Here is a 20,105-nt window from a genome sequence, read left to right as displayed (position 1 = left end):
ACTCTCTCAAGCACTAATAAACTAATAAATAAATCAAAAATCTTAAGTCTGTACCCTTATGGCAGTCACTCTCTTAGTTTAAATTGTTGCTATCATTTTGGTTTTACTGTTTTAGTTTTTATTATACCAGGAGATCAAAACTTTGTTTAAAAAGTAGCTTCTTTTGGAAAAATATTAAAAGTCAATCATGTATATATATATACACACATACATACTTATACGCAAATAGCTATGAGTAGATGGAAACCTCTCCATGATAGGACTAAATATAGTTTATATACATATGTATATTTGAATATTTATTAGAATGTTATATTCTAATGTGTAATTATATTGACCATAAGCTATTGTGTCAACAATATAATATTCAGAGAAAATGTTCTATAGGAATTAAGTGAAATTGGAAACAAAGACGGAGGTGGACTGGAGCAATGTCTCCACTTGCTAATCCTCCACCTGTAAGGACAGACATTCCTTATGGGTACCAGTTTGTGTCCTGGGAGCATATACTGACATATTAATGGTGAAGTGATTTAGTGAAGCATAAATTGCTTTCTCTTTCATTTAAAGATTCAGTTTAGCTTTATGCAGGTGTTAAATTAACTACTGAATTAATCAGAGATAACATAGAGCTATCAAAATCCCTGTTAAAAATAATCTGAAGGATAAGCATAAGAACCACCTGCATCCTTGAATTTTCAATATTCTAATGAATGAACAAGGAAAAATGACAAATTCTAATGTAAATTTAACAGTTTTCTGAACAAAGATTAATGTGTCAAATGTATTTGTTTTGTAGTTTATGAAATTGGGCCCAGCATGATAGAATAATGGTCCTCGCCTTCTATCTGCAAATCTCCTTTCCAATTTAAATAATTAAATCTTTACAAAAAACAAAATAAAATTATGTTTACATTGGGCATATATATATATATTATATATATGGGCATATATATATATTATATATATATATAAATTTGCTATATGTGGGGAAAATACATTAAAATCTAAAGCTTGTCTTTTAAAAGCAAATTTTGAAAAAACATTCTCAGTTTAATCAAAGAGTATTTTTCAAATGGGCCTGGCCTAACTAAAACTGAGTTTTAGATGGATGACAAATATGTATATTGTATCAAGTATAAATAATGTGTGAATTGAAAAGTAGCTCCTTGATTCTAGTAAGCAGGCAAAGCATCTCCTTTGCAATGAAATAGCTATTTATTATTTGTTAATAATAATCATGTGGAAATGTATGCTCAGTAATACCCAGAGACATCAAGTAAACTGAATATTCATCTGTTGGAAATGCCCTAAATTTTGAGTATAACCACCCATTCATATAAAAAATATTTTAAATGATTTATGTAAATACCAAATGCTTGATAAAAAACACTAAATTTGAGGCCAGTGCTGTGTTATTGCAGGTTAAACTACCGTCTATAGCACCAACATTCCATGTGGGCACTGGTTCAATTCCACTCTAAACTTGCAATCCAGTTCCTTGGTAATGTGCCAAAAAAGACAGCAGAGAGTGACCCCTGGCCTCACAGAGGAGTCCTACCTAGAGCTCTTGGTTCCTGGCTTAATCCTGGTTTGGCCTTGGCTATTGGGGCCATTTAAGGATTGAATGAGAAGGTAAAAGATTTATCTTTCCCTGCTTCTTGCCACTCCCTCTGTAATTTTGCCTTTGAAATAAACAAAACAGATTTTTTTTTTTAAAAATTGAATCGGATGCATATCTTTTTTATTACACGTACTTTAAACTTTTTGAAGCTCCTTTATGTATGCCTCTAATTGCATGAATATATGTATGCTACTTTTGCATTATTTAATCATAAGTAATTATATATCACTTTATATATTTATTGCATTTCAAAAAACAATATATATTCTAAAGAAAACAGCACCAGCATGCCAGATTTAGAACCAGCAGGCCACTTATTTCCTACTGCAGAAATTATTCATCTTTATTCATGGGGCTGACAATAAGAACTTGTACTTTGCTGCTACACCAATTTTACAGTCTCAGGTCCTAACAAAATTTGTCCTTTCTTCTGTTTTCAAAAGGGGGAAAAAAACTAACAAATGTAAAACACAGTTGGATAAAACAGAAAAAAAAAATGTTGTCCACAAAGGAAGTCAGCGTGACTTACCAGATTTGTTGCATTATTTTTATTTTCTTGCATGAATTTTTTTTGAATAATAACATAAGAAATAATGAAACAGCCGTGAGTGACGGGGCAAGCTTGTATAAAATACACAAATAAAACAGATGACAAAATAGACAAATCAATGCTTTCAGGACAAATTTTTTATCATCATCAGGGAAATGAAATTGCTAGATCCACTTTGACAATGAGTAGACAGAAACCTTTATCCAAATGATAAGGGACAGAGCAGCGATGTTACTAATATCTGTTAATCCTATGCCTCAAGTGCTACCTGATCTATTTTTCTTCTGGCCCGTTGAATTCCAGCCTGGTGAGTCCTTCAGATGATCAAAACTGGATGGATTAACATGTAGTTTTTCACCCGATGTGGAAGCCAGCCCACCACCTATGGTCCTGCTTCCTTGCTTTTACATTTTATTGTATTTTATTTTATTTTATTTTATTTTATTTTATTTTAGGCAGCAAGGCCTAAAATGCCCCAAACTGTTGCTGTTCTCTGCTCTGAGTTTTCTTCATTTCACACTCTTTATGAAAATGTTTATTCATCAGTTCTCTTAGGGATGAAGGTTGCATTGTGTTTAAAAGCGTGTGGCAAAGTTGTTAAGTGCTGGCCTATTCATTCCGCATTTTTTATTACCTTATGAATAAATTATCACTATTTCATTATTCTTGTATCACCATTGGTGACCCCTGTAAAGAGACCTTTATCAAAATTCAGTGAGTTTAGCCAGCTTTCACAGGAAGTAAATGTAGTGACTCCCCCAGGTGTGATAAAATGCAGAACCTATTCTTTATCTTAAACAACAGATGTCTGAATTAAGAGGAACATCTGTACTGAGTTGAGTTTAAGGGAGGAATTCATTACTGACCATGTGTGCTGAGCTGAGTTAAAGCTGATTGGACAAATGATAAAACTGAGTCATTCACTGCCAATATGAAATAAAAACTGTGGGGATGAGCAGATCCGTGCCATAAGGAGTCTTCCCCGCTAACATTCACAGACACCATACAACAGATTGCACACAAGTGTTGTCTATATCATTATAATAGTGTATTTTATGTCTGGCTGTTAAATATTTGTAAATATAGAGCAAGCTGAAGCTTCAAGGTATTTATTTTTTCAGTATGCATGGAGTAATTCAAAAAGCCCAGATACATACTGACCTGGTGAGAAAAACACACATCTAAATATATATCAACATTAATTTGTTGCAGGATTTTCTCTTTTGAAATGTAAATTAATATGAAGAGAACAAATTACAAATAATTCAAAGAATTCTAATATAATGATGCCTTACTCCCTCCTTTCTTTTTTAAAAATTTTCTGATAATGTATTTTTAATTTACGTCATAATCATAGGCTTAGTGTTCCATTAAATAGAGATAACAAATTAAAAGTAGAAAGATCATTGCTTAATAGACAATGGTTATAATCAAGTCTCAGGATGTTCAGATTTTGACCAAATACCTGGTGTGGAATAATATAATGAGTTTCAGGAATTCAATCCTTGTTTTTTTCCTGTTACCCTCTTTAATCTGTATTTCCATATTTTAGATTTCTTCAGCTCTGCTTTGTCTCTATGCTCCTACTGACCTAACTTTGCCCACGATACAAAAAGTAACATCATGTTTCACTTCAAAATGCTGTAACACATGCTCATTCCTATAATTTATTATTAGCCCTTTTGAGGGAAACTGTTATTATTATACTGATGTAAATGTTTCACAGAGCAAACTAGTATTGTCCCCCTGTGGTTATTGCCAAGAGTTAAAACTCATTATCTTGTACACTTTAAGAAAAATGAAATCTACTACATTCTCCACAAATCACTACTTTGTCTCACATGATGCAAATGAAAGTCCATAAATCCCTCACAAGCAACTTAAATTCATTTCTTTTCAGACTTTCTGGAAGAAAAGTGAAAATCATTCACTGGACTACAACTTGACACCTTCTAGTAAATCACTTCTGATGAATCTATTTTGCAGGAAGTGAAGGACTCACCTTGTTGTGGGCCCTGGAACAGCACTTTGTTCGCTTATATGTGTAAGACGTGTTAGGTTTGAGGGAAAGATCGAGTCCTTGTACCCCCCCCCCATACGTTTGCATTCAGTTATCCTGCAGATAATAATTTAGCACCCGCTATACCTAAGGTATGTGCTAAGTCTTGCAGACACAATGAAGAGAAAAAAAGTATGTTTCCGCTTTAGTTTTTCAACAGGAAAGAAAACTAGATGGTTTGAAAAGTTGAATTTCAATCTTCAGTGAATACATAAAAATTGAACATTATGCTAGGCTAGCCAAATAGGAGAACGGATAAAAGCAAGAGCAACTACACTTTAGAGCCTGAGAATAAAACGTTGGCAAAGACACATGGTCTCACCTCCTACGCAGAGGAAAGGTGGATTGTCCTTGGAACTGTAATTAACATCTTTGAATATCTGACACTGTGGGCTTTGACATCAGACTACAGGAGGTGGATTTTAGGAGTCAAGAGCCAAGTAAGCATTTTTCTTTCTCTTGTTCTTCCATCTTAGGTAACACTAATGCTGATTGAATTTTTGGACTTAACATTTCTTCTCATTACTGTCTCAATAATGCACAGCAGGCCCGTGAACAGCAGGCCCTGCTTTTCTGAGTGACAGAGATGTTCTGACTTGATTTATGATAGCAAAAGAAAATTCTGTTCCACATGGAACTTTCTTTCAATTTTGATTAGTTTAGAAACAAAAGATTGAGCCAAAAATTAATTCATGAGCTAGTTTTTGGATGTTACGTTTGTGTTAGATTCATCAGTATGTCTGATAAAGTAGACTATAAATGCATATATTTGCATATCCGTAGCTACTTATTAGTAAGAAGTTAGGAAATGGGCATTTTCTATGGATGGAATATTTCTATTTTCCCTCAATTCACATGTTGACATTTTAATCTCTCATGCAGAAGTGTTTGTAGATTTGGCTCTTGTTGGGTAAATAGGTCTAGCTTGACCTAGAGGATATAGTCCTTGTGATTGTATACGGAAGAAAAAAAATTTTTTTTCACCCATTGCGAAGTTCATGAAGAACACATCTATGAAAACGTAAGTTGCACTAGTAATACATTTGATAGGGAGTCTTCCAATAAGCTCCCATTCAACAATCTTAACACAATCATGACTTTCGATTATTCCAACATCCATAATGTAACATTCCTTGGATTTTGTGTTTGTATGCTGTTGTTTGATTCTTCCTCTCATGTTCTTCAAAATTTGAGGGTACCAGCCTAATAGAGTCTTATTTTCCTGCCTTTGAAATACTTCTGATTCACTACCTGAAGCTACTGGACAGCCTACAAGCTCTTCACCTGTTTGAGAGTATTTCTGTAAGAATTTCCCATGCTAATGATGATGCCGTGGTTCTTTCAGAACGTGAAATTAGCTCCATGCTCTTTAGGCTTGGGTAGCAGCAGCAGCAGTAGTAGTGAATAATAATGAGTGTAAGAATAATACTGCGTAGTGTCATTCCAAGTCCCTGAGAGCATCCAGGAAGATATCTGGCTTAAGTGTTAAGCTTTCATTCGCAATGCTGTTTAGCCCCCCCCCCCCAAAAGACACAGAATAAATAGCATAGTTGTTTAAATCACCTAGTGTTCCTTGCTGAAGGTCAGTCACTCCAATAGAATTGTGCAACATAAGCTGAAGTAATACTTCTGTTTTGGGTTATTCCAAGGGCTTGGAAATGTATATATAAATTTCCAAATTAAAATATTCTTAAAGTCAGCAAATATTTGACAGGCAAACTGGCTTGCAAATTCACATCTACTACTCAAAGAAGCAATTCGCAGATGGCTAATATTCTTAAGTATAGTGTTTGCTTTCATTTTCAGAGTTCTGTTTGCTTTACTTTTCCACATCTGTGTTAACGTTAGGTATCAGCTGTAACAGTTCTATTGATTTATCAGTTCTGCATTTTAACAACAAATGTACTATCATTTTCCTAATGGATTTGCCAGTCCAAAGACATGACCCTTTATTAGTTGCTTATCATGTAGAAAAGATCAAATAGCTGAAGCTTTGAAGCTTAAGTTGCATGAAAACAGTATTCAAGATTGGAAGTCAATTAATGGCATTGGCACTATTTTTTCAACAAAATGGAATCTTGGGTAGTTGATTCCTTTCCCTCACTTTTTCCTATATTTTTTCCTCAATATATATTAAAATATAAACACAGCAATAGGCAAAGAAGGGAAGGGAGAGGCATTTGCATGTATAGAGAGGGGTACACATGTTTCATCCTTACATTTGCTAATATTATATAATAAATACAGATTAAATAATATGGTTTTTCTCCTTTTTCGCTTTAATTTCTGTAAAATATATCATGGTACTTGTTCTGTCATTCAAAATACAGTAAAATTAGATTTTAAAAATAGTACAAGGGCATTTGAATGTATTTATGAAATCAAACCGCAGTCCTTTCTTGATTTTTTTTTCTCAAATATTTAATTCACATACACTACCACGTATTTCAAGGTACTTACGTTTCCAGAGTCAAACTTGTGTGGTGATAGTTCTCTACACCCTGTTAATAACATACATTTTGTGCCCACTTCATACCTTGTCGACCTTAATTTGTCAAAATATTCTTCTCAATATATTTAGAGTTTCTAATTTTTTCTATCTTATTATTTGACCAGTAGTCTAAATGAGATTTTTGAAATCTGACTGACAATTACTGTTCCTTTAGGTTTTCATTTTCTTTCTGGGAGGTGTTTGTAAGATTAAAAATTTTCCAGCATGAAGTCATACACCTTGAATATAACCTTGATTTTTTTCCCCTTCACATTAATGAGATCCTGGGAAGCTTTCACTTTAACAAAGCTGCTTTTGTGTGCTTGACCAATTTAAATTCATTATAACTGACCATGGATAACCTATTCTACTTACTTATATTTTTGGCCATATTAAAAAATAGTCTGACTTTTGTGCAGTGTGCCATGATTAGGAATATTATGCTGTATTCTTTTTAGTCACCTGCCAGGGGCAATGACCTTGTATTTATTTTAGAAATGAAATTGTATATGGCAAGATCACTTTCTCTCTAATAGCTATGGCATGACAAAAGAGCAGTTTAAAAGCCAAAGACTACAGAGCCTATTCAATACAAACTGCATATTCTGTGCATATCACTGACCTTGATCTGACATAATGCAACTTGCCAGTAAAAATTGGCTTTCCTGATCATTGCTGTTTCTTTTCAAAACCTAAGAATTTCAAAAACAGCAATAATGGAGCACACAATGAGTAAATTATTAGTGGCTCTTTGTTTAATTGGTTTCACACATACTACAGCTAATTATTACCTCAGGCTTTCTATTGAAAATAGTTCACTGCTATTAAACGACTGTACTCTATGTGTTTGTCCGTGCACAAAGAGAAAATTCCATCGGAAGGTTTTATTACTGCTGAGTTTGAGACTGTGTCCAGTGCAGAAGTAATCTGATTGTTACTGGCCCAGATTCACACTTTCGTGTACAGAAAGGTATTCTTTGTTGTTTTGTCCATACATGGCAAAAGATTTAGAAGCACAGGAGATTCTAAGAGTAAACAATAATGTGTTAGAACAGTTACAGAAAAGCTTTTTGAAATGTTTGTGTCGTTTTTATTGTTGTTTGGTTTGTTCCGGGTAACGGGGAACGGTAAAGGGGAAGATGGGATTCATTGTCACCTGTCCACCAAGGTTTACTGCTTATCCCTATAGGAGGAGATGTCTGCTGTTTCTACTCTTCTGAGAATAGTTTTGTGCTGTTTCTATTTCTAGTAAGTGCGGGTATCATCTGGGGCTAAGTGACAATGCTGTATTAGAAATAGGTGTATTCATGGTACTCTCCGGATTCATTCTCATCGTTTTCACTAGGCTAATTGCATTTGTACATTTGAGCAATGGGTCGCCACTTTTTAACACCAGTGGTTGTGCTAGGTTTGTAATCCCTTTTAAGGGAACCAAGAAGCAACATCCATTTGGATACCTTGTCAAGTTATTTATGTTAGTATATATTCCTGAAGGAAGTGCATACATAATAGTTTTTGAAGTACAGCAGAGTTTGTAAGTTTAACTTCTCACATTTTAAATTTTGGAAAGTATATCATTGTAAAGGACATTGGTCTTTTGCTTGGAAGCAGGAGTGAGGACAGAAATATCTGGCAGTAAATCTAAATATTAGTCATTGATGCCACTCCCCTGATAAAGCCTTCATGAAGGAAAAGGATACCTAAAAGATTTGTGATATTTTTCAGTTTTTTGATTTTATATTGATATTTAAATGTATGCTGGGTTGTGTGTGGCATCTGCCTCAGAGTACCAATTGGGAGAACACTTGGCCAGATTGCTAAGTGCATCCATCTAATTTCAAAGTTAACGATCAATTAGAGTGGACCACTGAATCATAATGAGAGATTCTAGTGTCTTCTGAGGTCCAGGTGAGGATATCTGGCTTTTCAATTTGTGACTTAGTTCAGGGTAGCTGTGGTAACATTATGCAATGGAGTAATATTTGTTTATTATGTTGTCAGTTGCATATCTTTCATGGAATCCACTCTTATCGCTCACTCTGATGGATGTTTTGAGTGCAAAGATGATTAAAATGAGATCCTTGTTACAGAGCTCTGGCTATTCCAGTGAAGACAAACAAAGAGAGATACTGTGCAGTCACATGCTTAATGGAAGCACACATCCTAGGTCCATATTGGGAAGAAAACAGAATAGGCAAAAGTGGCTGAATGCTCAGGTGATGGTGGATTTTCGAGAAACTTCCTAGAAGCGACCAGACAAAGAGAAAAGAGACAAGAAATCACTCTGAGCCAAAGAAAACCATCTTAGGTAAAACACGGTGAAGCGGTTTGTCTGGTGATCTGGGAACAGATCAGAGTGACAAGTGTTACGTTACAGACTGTAACGTAGGACTTTGTAAAGGTAGAAGGCTGCGGTCAGGGGAGGCCGGAGCTACACTGTGACTAACTTTCTGGGATTCTCTGAGAGCTTTGACTGAACTCTTGAGGCTGAGAAGGCTCTAAAGACTGAAGTATTAAGGAGTTAACCTGGAATCTGTGCATTGTTTTAACTTTAGTTTTGTAGCTACTCATATGAGAAAAAAAAATGAGGAAAATTTGTTTTTACATTGGGGTGAAAAAAAATGGTATATTTGATTCAAACAAAAAAAGGTAAATTTAGGTTAAAAAGAGCTGATATGTCTTCAGAAATAAAAGAGCAAAGCATAAAGCCCAAAATGCAAATGGATCAATCTAATATCAACCGCTGGCTGCAATCTATGGCAGGACAATATCTAGTTATGACATACTTGTGATCACAGTAAGATAATTTAGTTTCAGGAAAGCCTTAGAGGAAAAAACAGCTGACCTTAGAGTTTTTTAAGTTATTAGTTATTAAGAATTGCACATAAGACAAATATGATTGTTAAGAATGTTGGGTCCTTTTCCAAACTGCAAATGCAGATAGGAGTAACCAAAAACAGCAACTTAGCATGTCCTCAAGCAAAGTTATGCTGTGAAGATACGTGGCAATGTATACCGGACAAGAAATAGGAGCCTGAGTAGCAGAAATAGAGATGAAAAAGAGTTGTTGTTTTTTTAAAATTGATTTTGTGTTTGGTTGTTTTCCAATAAATATATACTTTCAAACCCACTAACTTCTTCAGTATTTAGTTATCATGTTGACAAAGTGGAAGCATATCTTTTGCCTAGGGACTTTGTGCTCACCCAGTGGAGAGAGAGGCGGTGAATCAAGTGATGTTAAACTCAGCGAGATTCAAGGAAAATAAGTATTCTTGATATTGGACACAGGTTGGATGAGTTCAGTCTGTACACAAATGATTGAAGACATTCAGGACACTCCAGTAGGATATTTGAATACTGACTTAAAGACAATCTGCAGCTTTCACACAGTGACCTTCTAGAGACATTTTCCTTGATTTTGCTTTATTGTCTAAACAAGAAACTGAATATATATCATCCCAAGCCTTTCTAATGGAGAGGGTTTGATTTTTTTTGGCAGAGTCTTTTGGGGTCTTGATTCCCTAATTGAAAACTTGCTTATTCCCATATCAGCCTTCATCTGCAATATCATTGATGTTTTCTCCTCCAAATCCCCCTGATTGGTACTGGTGCCTCAGATCCACTATGCAGGGAACCTATGGGCACAGAGATAGGGCAGCCCATTAGTTGTACATAATGGAGACCAGAGTATTCCAAAGCTTCTTGGTTTCTTGGCTTCTCCGGAATGGAAAGACACAGAATCTGCACTCTAGTACACCCAGATCATTTTTTTTTTAAATCCATGCACTAATACCTAAGGAAATGTGAAGATGGAAGGCTATTGACATATTTCAGCAGATAAATCATTTTGGAACAAGTTAGAGAAAATCTAAATGAGTCATAGAAGTGTGCACAAGAGAAATCATTAAGCTTTGATTTTTTTCCTTTTCCTGAACACTCTGTTGACTGAAAAATGTGTGCTCTTAATTATGAAAGCATCGTCAGCTCTGCCAGTAACCTGTACAAGTGTTTTCTTGCATATCAAAAGAAGTTAGATTTTAAAAACATTTGTGACCTATGTGGAGGTGTACTTTGAGATTAGTTGACTAATTTGTGGCAAATTGGCACTAGGCTTGGCTAATATGTTAGAATTTAGTCTTGGCAGGAATTGTACCAAGTGCTATGCTCCCTTTAGGGAACATTGTTTGTTATACTTCACAAACAATATGGGAAGCATTACCATTAGGCAATATTGTAACTATAAATATTCTAGAAGCATTACAGATAAATCGTTCTTGGGTTAGGATGATTTCATTCTCAGTTCTTATTACCAGTTTTCATAAGGGGTTATATTTGTCAGATTACATTTGTTCTGTTTTTTATTATATAGAAATATTAAATTTAAAAAACAGCTGCCATCCTAAAAGTCAAATACCATACTTACTTTTTGGTACCAATATGAAATAGCTAGAATATTCTGATTAGTATGTTTTAAAATGGGAAACTATCAATGTTTAATGGGAACTTGTTTCACACTATTTTTTAGTGTAAGAATATAGCTTGCTTGACTATAAACCATGCTTTTGATTTTAGGAAGTTGAAAGTAGCTCATCAGAAATAGGAATTATGCCTTAATTACAATTTTCCGAGTTGTGTAAACTGGTAGAATCAAAAGTCAACAGTGTGTGTGTGTGTGTGTGTGTGTGTGTGTGTGTGTGTGTGTAACACTGGAGAAAATAAAATGAATGATTTTGAATATTCTTAATATTGTACTTGCAATGGATTTACAAATTACTCTGTGTCTCAATTCAAGTACATGGCCGAAAGAAGGTAATCCGAGCCTGTGTCCTCTCTCTCTCTCTCTCTCTCTCTCTCTCTCTCTCTCACGCGCATTTACATATACCTATACGCACATGTGCATATGAACAAACACAAAGTTTCAAATGGGAGAGTCACCTTACATACATGGGACTTTTAGAGATTTAACATTTTTAATTATTGGTAGAAGGATAGTTAGCTTGATTCGGCTGCTGTAAGAAGTTGTGTTTACCTGTCTTAAGTACCATTGTGGTATTTCAATTTTCTGTGATGTTGTACATGAGATCAGGAAGTCTACACTAGATAAAACTTGCATTTGTATAGGCTTCTGTGGATTTAGAAACCAAAGTAGAATGTTCTCTCTGAAGATTAATTCTGGCACAGAAATCTGACATACTGAGAATACACTGGATACGCTGAATACACACAACAGGGTAAGAGCCTTAAGTAGGGAGTTAGGCTTCTAAAAATACTTGTAAGTGTTCAATACACCTTACCTTTTACGGAGCCTTACAGAGTAGAGGATTTTGTAGGCTTATCTTGTTAGACTGCATAATCAATACACCAAGTACTAACATTACTTGTGGTTGAAATTTTTGTGTGCAGTTTAAGGTCATATTTGAAAATGAGTAACATGTATTGCTTGTAATTTGTGTAATTATTACTTAAGTTGCAAAGAAGATGGCTTTTAAGGCCTATTTTTTCTAAAGTCATACAACATTTTTAATTCATGTCATTCCTTTAAATTGGTGATTGACATAACAACACAGTGAAATTATTTTGGTGTAATTATATTAGCTACTAATTTCATAAGAGTGTATTTGTCTGGAATGAATCTCTTTGACAATATCAGTCAGTGCATATCATGGTAGGTAGCTAGACAGTTTTACTCAGGTGTGTTGTTAACAACAAGTTGACTTACACTTTCAAAATGAAGATTGTTTAGAAAGATCACGTTTTTTCCCTTAAATTTTCACATGTAAGTGGAGTACAGGATAACAGTAACGAACCACAGCTTAAAATATTCAATGTCTGAAATCAAGAGGTCAGAGATGAAGTGAAGCGATATTGGACCACAGGGATGATATCAGTCGAGCTTTATTCTCATCAGTAAAATCACTACGATGAAGACCACCGGGGATACCGCAAGGATTAATCAACATGTCTAACATGATTCTCACTTGACAAACACGCAGTTCTGTGAATACCAGATTATTTGGATGGAATTTGCTATGACGGAAGAAATATGCTAAAGGTTCCCAGACTATGAACCATTTTTTATTGAGGAAAAAGCCATGATTCTGAGTTTGTAATTAAATGAGCATCAGTAAAGGTACAGAAAAATCCACACTCTTTTTGAAGAGGTGTAGGTGGAAATAATTGGGGAAGGACATGAGAGAAAGAAATACAGGAGAGTTCTCCATGTTTAAAACAATGTTAGTAAGGCAGTGATGTTACCTGGTTTTGACTCACTCAAGAGTGTGTGCATGCATGGTGTGTATGCCTAAACAAGAATTCAAAATCAACGTAAATACAGATCTTTATGCCAAAGAGCTCAGCTATTATCTAGAAATATTTCTATAGAAAATTGATGTAAGTGTTTGTCTTTGGCTCTACATTTGCCTCCTCTCACAACTATGGCTTACACAATGCAAACATGATTAATGTGCAAGCTCACAGGGCTATTGTAGGAGTTTTAACTCATTTCCATTTTCTATATAAATATGTCAAGATGGCTTAAAATTATACCTACTCAATTCCATGTGTGGTGAAAGCAAATCTTTTTTATTTGACTTACCATTAAAACCAAAATTGTTTTATTCACCCATTTATTTAAGAAGAATTCAAATGGTGGGCATATCCACCGCGTCATACAATTTATACTTCACAATGTGATCTGTGAAATACGGTTCCTGTCCTTTGTGATCGTACATGGGCATATGATGTGATCATATGTAGCATGGAAGCTCGGAAGCCTCCCTGCTTGAAGATCTGTGAAAGACAGACAAGGTTAAAGTCAAGTTACAGGAAATGTCAGAAGAGCATTTACTAATCCAGCTAAAGACTAAGTTCAATATAAAGGAATTGTAAATGGTCCTTATTCTGATGAAATTATTCAGTGTAGAGAAATATGTAGCTTGCTGATTGTGACAAAACTTACATAGACACAAGGGATAGAACTAAATACACACACATACAATGGAGTACATAGGAGTTAGTGCTGAAGTGAGAACAGTGGATTCTGTCAATGTCTGTTTCCTGGTGTGATATTGCACTGTAGTTTTCAAGATTACCATTGGCAAACTGAGTGAAGGGTGCGTGGAATCTCCCTATTTTATTTCTTAAGCCTTCTTGAGAATCTATGGTTGCCTCAAAATAGAAAGCTTAATTCAGAAAATAAAAATCAAATGTACAGGAAATTTGTATGCAAGGTTTTATCTTTGTGTGAAAAAATGTTAACATGCTATAGAGAGTTAAAATTTCATATTACTACAAATTTTCCTCTGTGTTGTACAGCTTGTCAGATATTCTTAATATCTCTCACACAGGATGATATATTTTAAAACTTGAATGAATGAATATTTGTATTTGTTATAAGCTGTGTTAGGCAAAAGTAACTGATGTCACTTTCAAGTATATCATTGAAAATAAAGTTGAAAATTATAAACGTTTTAATGGTTCAAGAAATGAACTTGTAGAAAAGTAAAAATAATGTTATGATCCATGAAGATATTATAACACAATTATTATTTATTGGATTGTGCTTAGTTATCCCACCAAACTTATAAGTTATTACAATTTAAGGAAAGATTTTATATTTTCCTACCTTTAACAATGCTCCTTTTTCCAATATATGTTGAACCACAGAACCCAAACTTTGGTTTTACAGCAGCACTCATAAAGTTGTGCAAGCCCAGGAAAAAAGAATTTATTACAAATTGACTTGAGAAAAAGCTCCAAAACTTAAATTTTCTTTAAAAAATGCTTCAACTATATGAATTTAACAGTTGATTTCTGTGGAATTGATCTTGTTGTAAAGTTTGAAGATATCATCAGAAGTTACAGACCAGGAAATAATATTAGAAGTCTTCCTTTTCTTTCCAGAACATTTAATAAAGTGTTCTCTGCCTCTTTCATTTCATCTTATTGTTTTACAGAGAGCCAAGAAGATTCACTCATCATCAATACTCACATTTTAATTCCAACACAATTGCATACTGCTCTGACACAAAGCTTCTTCGTTTTATCATCAGGGGTGTATTTTTACCATACATTTGTTTATTTTTAATTTGCAAAGGATAATAGGATTAAGTCTTGCACAGGCATATCAGTTTGGGTTTTTAAGAGCTGAATACCATAGTTTTGTAAAAATTTCTATAGTTAGGCTCATATGTTTCACACCCATCTGCTACATTTCTCAGTTTGCAAATATATTACTAGAGAATGACCAGATTTCCTTGAAACTTTAAAATGAGTCCATAAACATTCATTCTCCATACATTTATGTTATACTTTCTTTATATATATTAGTTTCCATTTCATATATGGTTTTACAGGTTCATGGATTCACCCAGCCATCTCCACTCCTTCCCTTCTCATCTCCCACCCCCACCTGACTTCCCCCATGTTATTACAAAAATATAGTCCTTTACAAATCCAGTCTTATGCTGTTTAAATGAATCATGTCATTGTAGGTATAACAATGGTAGAAAATCTAGTATTCTATTGTCAGGGTGTATTTAGCAGTTTCATTGGGAGTCTTCCTTTTACTCCGGATTATAGATGCATACTGCAACATATTCATGGTCACACATGAATTTTAGTTTTAAAAACAGTAAACTTAAACTGACCAGGAAGTCAATTTAACTAATTTTAACTGTAGGCTTTTCACTAACAGTAACACTAAAAGTAGTTTTTTTTTTCCCTATTTTTTTTCTGTATTTCCTTTAGTTCTTATATTTTGATGAGCAGTTAGTGAGAATGCATTAGATTTTCCCTTACTTTCACTGTTCTGTGTTGTGTGTCTATATGTCTCATACTCGTCATTCAAGTTTCCTGGTAGCTCAGCACTTCTTCTGATCTCTCCTTTTTCAGAATGATTCCTGGGGAAAGCAGTATTCATATGCACTCTTCAAAGCAATGAGTCACATGCTCTGCATTGGGTATGGAGCCCAAGCCCCAGTCAGCATGTCTGACCTCTGGATTACCATGTTGAGCATGATTGTCGGGGCCACCTGCTATGCCATGTTTGTTGGCCACGCCACTGCTTTAATCCAGTCCTTGGATTCTTCAAGGCGGCAGTATCAAGAGAAGGTAATTTATTTTGGCTCTCATGTTAGTTTAACCAACTAGGTATTAAGTTAAATTTGAGTTCAACCTAATTAAAATATCTCCCTGAATCAAAGATACAATAAGAAAACACAATAAGGTGAAAATACTATCTGATATACCACGATTTCTTCAAGATAGACTTTATAGCTGTTAATAATTTTTTATTCTCTCTGGAATAATTAAAAAAACCCAAATCTGACCCAATCTGCACAAATTTGCTTGCATGTTTCAAAATGTATTAAGCTTAAATAATGTGTAAATATTGCTCATGTCCTTTCACATTTCAGCTACTATAAAAACATAAATCCTCGTCTGGCATACCATCTGAAAGGCCAGGTAATAAAATGGGAGCAGAAACTATTGCACATGTTCATTTGTTCCCCTCACATGCTAAGTCATCAACTATATTACATACACTTGGTTGACTTATATTGCTTTATTACTAGTTAATTTACCGCAACTTCCAGTCTTAACAATGCGTGTCAATAGGTACAGTGGTACATTATTTTTTTAAGATTTATTTATTTTTATTGGAAAGGCAGATTCACAGACAGAAGGAGCTACAGAGAGAAGGACTAATTAATGTCACCAGTCATTATTTTAGATTTGCTATGTAAGTTGGAACCGCATTTGCTAACTATGCAATCTTAGGTTATTTTTTAAAATTCAAGTGAGCAGTTTCTTGATCTTACAAGTATGTGATATGTGGCAGGGATATTGGGGTAATCTTTTTTTATTGTCTTAAATGTGAACAGTTTAATCAAGAGGAGTTGATTAAAAGCTGTCTTGGTTTGTGTATTTTTGTTTTGTGGTGGTGATGATCTTCAGTTTAATTCAGGACAAGTCTTAAAAACATTGCGTTCTCTCTTTTTTCAAAGATCTTTGCTATAATGAAGAGTGTGTCTCTTATAGTATGAGAAGAATGCCCGTCTCTTATGTGTAGTGTTACAGGCTCTACATAGTGTATGATTCATTGGCAGGTTTCCTAATTGGGCTACTTTGTCTTCTTTCTTTCTTTCCTTATTCTGCTAAATTAATGCAATTTGTATTATGTCTAGTCCTCATAACATGAAAGTCAACATTGCCAAAAGTAGGAGACGATCTTTATACTGTCACATTACTGATTAAAATGGATTGAACCACAATTTATGCTGTTGGTTTTATGGCTTATCATGCGTGTTTATTCTGATACATTTTGGAGAGCTAGATTTCCCCCTATTCTCACAGACTTTATGTTGTGAGAGAGGAGATTTTTACAATGTGTCCCCACTACTCCCCACCATTGCTTTGTTCCAGCTCCAGCTGCCATCATGAACCAGCACAAGCTCAAAAATAACTGAAAAATAATTGTGTTTGGGGGGTCTCCAATCAACTCATTAATGTTGCTTAGTTAGAATTATCTTTCCTGGAAAATGGAATCCCTTCCCAGCCCCATGCAGGTGGTGGGGACGGAGGGGGGAGAGGGTACAGTGCCAGCCTCTTTTTCTTTCCACTAGAAGGTGCTCTTTCTAAAAAGATTTTGAATGAGACCTGCCCAGGGCAGCCATTTTCATCAAATAAATCTCTTCACTAATCCAGGCAGGAATCTACTCACTCCATCTTCTGATCTTCATATGACATCAGTGAATCTTGATCCTTGCATCCCATTTTGTGATTGTAAACCTGCATGTGTGACAGGATTCTGTACTACTGATGTTCTGTGTCAGATCGGCAGCAGCTCAATGACACGAAGCAGAGTCAATCCCAATCCTCATCTTGAAACTTCTACCAGTAATGTCACTGGTTACACACACACACACACACACACACACACACACACACACACACAGTGCCCTGAACAAATAGGTGTAGAATTCTTTCTTAAAACAGTGTTATCGTGTCAATGTGTACGCCCTGAGTATTTATCGTGCCATTTATCCCCAACATGCCAAACCTCCATGTATGTTAAATTATTTATCATTAAACATATACATACTGAGAAATATCTACCTTGAGAAACTCCCCATAGAGACCATTCATTCCTTTTGTATGTAGGTGGTTACCTCTTTTCTGGATATGCTTGCTGTTGGCTGTTGCTCTCACCTTTGTGAAATCAAACTGCATCCGATTACCTTGTGAATTAAGCTACTGCATCTTAGCTCAGAAACTGGGGGACTCTGGGAAGCCTACTATTATTTCTAGTCCTATCAATCAGTTTTCTGTCAAATAATTCTAGTAATAGCAGCTTTGTGTGTGCAACTCTCTCCATATAATTATCAAGATTTTTAGCATGTGTACACTTCATATACATTGTAAGAGTGAGAGATTTAGGGTAAGAGAATCTCAGCACACCTTGATATACTTGTACACAAAAGCTTTTTATATGGAATTGTAATATGAAATAATCAGCTTAATTTTCTGAGGGAACTATAATTTCAGGCACCCTTTATCCATTGAATAGCCTCCTGCAATTGGAAAGCATGCTACAAAAATCCAATGCAGGTGCAAGGTAGGTTATTTAAATAGATTCTGATTTGTGTTGGTGGAGCACAAGGCACTGAGATAATATTATGCCTGACTTCAAGAATTACTGAACCTCTTTACCAAGGATGCGAAAAAGGCTAACCTTATCACAAAGGATAAAGTTAGCCCATTTTGAACCTGGAAGATTCAGGTTATGTAACTAGACTGTCATCCATACAAGAGTGTTACATTTACTCATGTTACTGTATTGTATGATTTAATGCAATCAAACACAAACATAGTGTCCTAAACCTAAGCCAGCACACTAATGTTCTACATATCTTAATTCTGTCATTGTAAATAAAAATTATGATGAGACTCTCATGTACATTTCGTATTTGATGGAAATCCATTTTTTCCTTTTTCATTCAACCTAACCTTCCAAATTTGAATAAGTCAGTGGCAGCCACAGAGGCAAAAGGCTAAGGTGATATAAAATTTGCTCTCTTTTCAAACTATTGAAGTCCCTTTCACAACAAAGCAGATTACTGCTGATTACCTTCCCAAATGCCCTCAGTTCCTGCCAGTAAACCCCAGCTGAAGCTGGAAATCAGGCCTATCTTTTAGATGGGAAGGCCTCAGCTACTTGAGTCGGCCATCATCCATTGCCACCCAGGGTGCATGTGAACAGGAAGCCGGAATGGGAAACAGAGCTGGGACTCAGATTCTAATATTGGATGTGAGTATCTTAAGTAGTATCTTAAATGTTATACCAGATTTCTTATCCCATACTGTACTGTTGTTTACACGAGTGCAATCCTATAGCCTTGGGTGTTTGAGCATGTCCTGGTTTGTTCGTTTACATTTATACATTTGTTTTGCACTTGCTTGAATAGAAATGAATTCTTTTAAAAAGCTGAGTTTTCAGTCTGCTCTCTTTTCTCGTTTCTGAGATTGATTTCCCTGGAAACAACAAGGAATATATTATTTAGGTGTCTCTCCAAAGCTTCATTCGTACCTGCTGGTGGTCTTGTACTTGAGGTAATAATTCTATCAGACAGATGGATGGAAGAGTTCATCCGTGTGGCCATTGATTCTGAGACTCCAGTTTAAAAACAAAAACATTCGGCCAATGGTTAAGTTTTCACCCTAGTGAGATACCTAACATCGAGCTTCTTGCTTTACACTGGCCAGTTCCCAGTTCTGCTTTTCTAGGTATTTGGGGCCTAAGCAGGTGAATGGAAACTGGAAACTCATTCTTTTTCTCTTGGTGTCTCTGTTTGTTTCTCTGTCACTCAAATCGCATGTGTGTAACTGTTAAACAAAGACAAAGAGAAAAGGCATGCAAAATGCAGAAGACCTTCTGTCTGGCCAGTGTTGGCTGAGCAAAGCGCAGCAGTTTGAAGGTGTGCCTGGAACATTTATAAATCTTGCTACAAAAGCAGCCACACCCTGTTTTTCAGCTCCTTTTCACTCTATAATGAAATGTAAACACTTTCTCCAATTGCTCACGTGGTTTATTGATTCTGTAGGATATAATATTCTTTGTCATCCAAAAAAGCAGAAGGACTTTGAACCTGTAATAATTCTGACATTAGAAACTCCTACCACACCACTGTGAAAATGAAAAATGAGTTGGATAACTCTAATTATCCCTGGTTTATGCCAGTGATAGAGATAGTCTTGATGTGCATGTGTGTCCAACGCAATGTTTAACTTGCTTTCTGCATAATTTGTAAAGCTTGCTTCCTTCCTTTTTAAATGAGACTGCCATGAACACAACTCCCACATGGTTCTTAATTAGTCAGGC

The 20,105-nt window shown here is 35.3% G+C and overlaps 1 protein-coding gene across 1 annotated transcript in view; it reads left to right on the top strand.

The window, feature by feature from the left end:
* Positions 1-20,105, top strand: part of HCN1 (hyperpolarization activated cyclic nucleotide gated potassium channel 1) — a 241,984-nt gene that overhangs the window by 155,641 nt on the left and 66,238 nt on the right. The window contains exon 4 of the mRNA XM_040977681.1: positions 15,617-15,835. Coding sequence (XP_040833615.1) covers positions 15,617-15,835 — 219 coding nt within the window. The remainder of the gene's footprint in view (positions 1-15,616; positions 15,836-20,105) is intronic.

This window comes from Ochotona curzoniae, unplaced genomic scaffold, assembly GCF_017591425.1.
Source record: "Ochotona curzoniae isolate NIBS_2020 unplaced genomic scaffold, NIBS_Ocur_1.0 contig_2754, whole genome shotgun sequence".
NCBI classification, from domain to species: Eukaryota; Metazoa; Chordata; class Mammalia; order Lagomorpha; family Ochotonidae; genus Ochotona; species Ochotona curzoniae.
Note: the sequence above shows the minus strand (reverse complement) of the source record. Positions and strands in the feature narration are given on the sequence as shown.